The 2,681-nt window shown below is 35.5% G+C and overlaps 1 protein-coding gene across 3 annotated transcripts in view; it reads right to left on the bottom strand.

Moving 5' to 3' along the window:
* Positions 1 to 260: 260 nt before the first annotated feature.
* The window catches only part of LOC306885556 (E3 ubiquitin-protein ligase RNF5-like), a 7,540-nt gene continuing 5,119 nt past the window's right edge, over positions 261 to 2,681 (bottom strand). For 2 of the 3 annotated variants that reach the window (XM_079442166.1, XM_079442167.1), the window contains 2 exons: positions 2,656 to 2,681; positions 261 to 2,528 (listed from right to left, as the gene is read on the bottom strand). The exon at positions 2,656 to 2,681 is cut by the window's right edge and continues 86 nt beyond it. In XM_079442166.1, coding sequence (XP_079298292.1) covers positions 2,410 to 2,528; positions 2,656 to 2,681 — 145 coding nt within the window. In that variant the 3' untranslated portion in view covers positions 261 to 2,409. The remainder of the gene's footprint in view (positions 2,529 to 2,655) is intronic. The other variant, XR_013785560.1, reaches the window with a different exon arrangement.

Genomic DNA, 2,681 nt, shown 5'->3' on the forward strand with positions numbered 1-2,681 from the left:
TACATTATAGCTTGGTTTTGTCCTAAATGCTTCCTGCAACACTGGTTCAGTGGTCATTCAGTCACCCAATTGTTAAAACCAGATTATAATCCCTCAAGGCAGCAGTTATAATATCATTTAACTCTATATAAAAGCAGACGTATCACATGACCGCATTCTGACTTCAGCTTCAGTACAATACAGCTGGTAATATCAGATGTATTAGTATTATTTTCAGCAAGTTACACACACACACACAAAATGCATACATCACACCGATTGTATTAAATGTTTATTTCTCAAGTGCCAGAGAACAGGCCACACCCACTTTAGTTTCTGCCCCATATGCACAATTATATGCAATTTAGCTACCAAAAGACTTATGACAAAAAAGAGACTTGTTACAAACATAATTAACCAGCGATATGCAAAAAGGAAAGAGACAAGAGCAATTTCAACTAGTCACCCAAAATCAAGAGATTTTAAGCACAAACCCCGCCCACTTTATGCCCAGCAGCTGTCAATCAACTGTGACACTATACAAGTGGGCGTGGTCACAGTAGGTCCAAATCAGCCAATCACTTTGCAGAGAGAGGAACCCAACAGAAATGTTCTTGTTCACAGGATGTTTGTTATATTGACAAACAGTTCAAACCGACGGGATTACAAACCATCACCTCCTGGCTGTCAATCAAACGTCACAGCCAATGACAGATAGAAGCTTAAAAACATCATGTACAATATCCATATATACACACATATATACACACCCACATACACACAAACACTCGCTCCTGTGAGAACTGAAGGGTGTATGAAAATTAAACTCACTTTTTTAAAAATTGTTCTAACATTCTTATTTATAATCTTTCAGGACATGACCTTTACTGAATGCATAATGAATCTTCACTCATTAACTGGATGTGTGTGAATCAGGTGATTAATAGCAGTTGGGACGTAGGGTGTGTGTCTGCTTTACACAACAAACACACAGCAGATAAAACTGTTTTGGAAACACTTCCTGAACAGACCTGACTGAAGCTGGTCCTGATCTGAACGTCTAAACCAGGACTCATCTCAGCGTCTGATCACCGTTAGCTTATGACTTAAATCTCACAGGAAACATCTGAAATAAAGAGTGGATCTCACAAAAGCATATTCAGCATATATTTCACTCCACACCAAAAAAAATGAACTGCCTTTTAGCATTGTGACATTTTTAGGACAATTAACCTTTTTAATTCTTAAACTCTTATTTCTGTAATCTTTCTGAAATTTCTAAATGTCACACTGGTCATTGTCATTTTCACAATATGATTTCTTTCATTTCAGCATGACTAAAAGGCAGTACAATAAATATCATATAACATATGCTAAACGTAAGCCCATTTTATGACCTTTGCACATTTTTAAAAAGATTATTTTAATAATTATGCATTAGCAAAAATTCTCACTGCTATGAAAAAATAACACATTTTTGCATCATAGCAATGAGACATACATATATATGCATTATAATTAGATTTGTATATATATATATATATATATATGTGTGTGTGTGTATATATGCTTTAAAATCGCAAAGGTCCTAAAATAAGAACTGGACATTTCTTAAAAGGATTCATGAGATCCAGGTTTTTATGACATAATTATGATTATTATAATTGAATTGTTTTAATTCCTCAGATCATCCCTCATTATGTGCAGTGAACATGGTCCAAACACACAGTGGCACAGCCTCAAAACACTTTCAGGAGTAATGAAGTAAATCCTACATACATCACATCCGTCTCTCATTGCAGAAATTCTTTGGCATGACAATGAAAAGCTACAGAAATTTGTGAGGATAAAATACTCATGAAACATGTCTGGGTAATATTTCACCCCAAAAATCACTAGAAAGAAAATATATTATTAATATATGTTTACCATGACTTAAACATTTCCTCCTCACAATTACTATTAACATCTCAACTTATAATGGAAGTAAGAAATTTGGGAATAAATAAGTTTAAATGTCATGAAAATAATTCCAGAAAGAAGTTTCCGTTTCAGTTTCAAACAATGAACATTTAAAGCAATTTCTCATTAACTTGATGGCTATTTTTATAACTATTAACAATTCTTTTCATGACAATTGATTAGTTATGACACTTCATTAAAGCAATGAGATTTTGACATTAAATGTGTTTAATCATCCTGAAAATGCAGGTTCATTGAAAATAGTGTCAGGGTCAAAAAACCTTTATGCACAATAATTTCTCATTGATTTTGAGGTGAAATATGCTGTGAGCTCCTGCAGTGTTTGATCATTAATACTGTCTCGATCAACACTGATGTGTGTGTGAGTGTGTGTGTGTGTGTGTGTATATGAGACACAGACAGCTGATCTTCTGAAAGCACTGTTTACTGTCGCTTCAATTGCAGGCGTCACACGCTCAGCATCCAGAAGAAGAAGATGATGGCCAGGAAGAGGAAGAGCGAGTCCTGCCAGTTGTTGCCATTGTTGGGGTTGCCGTCGGCTTGATGATCGCCTCCGTAATGAGGATCTGATGAGATCAAGTCACTGCTTTAAAAACCAACATACATAAGACCTGACATGATCTTAACGCTTGAGCATTTGAATAATGAAATATTAACAGTGAGCGTCTCATAAAGACAAACAGCAGCACTGACCTCGTCTGTGAAAAGGGTCGTTGGTG

This window comes from Barbus barbus (genome assembly GCF_936440315.1).
Source record: "Barbus barbus genome assembly, chromosome: 19".
Lineage (NCBI taxonomy): Eukaryota > Metazoa > Chordata > Actinopteri > Cypriniformes > Cyprinidae > Barbus > Barbus barbus.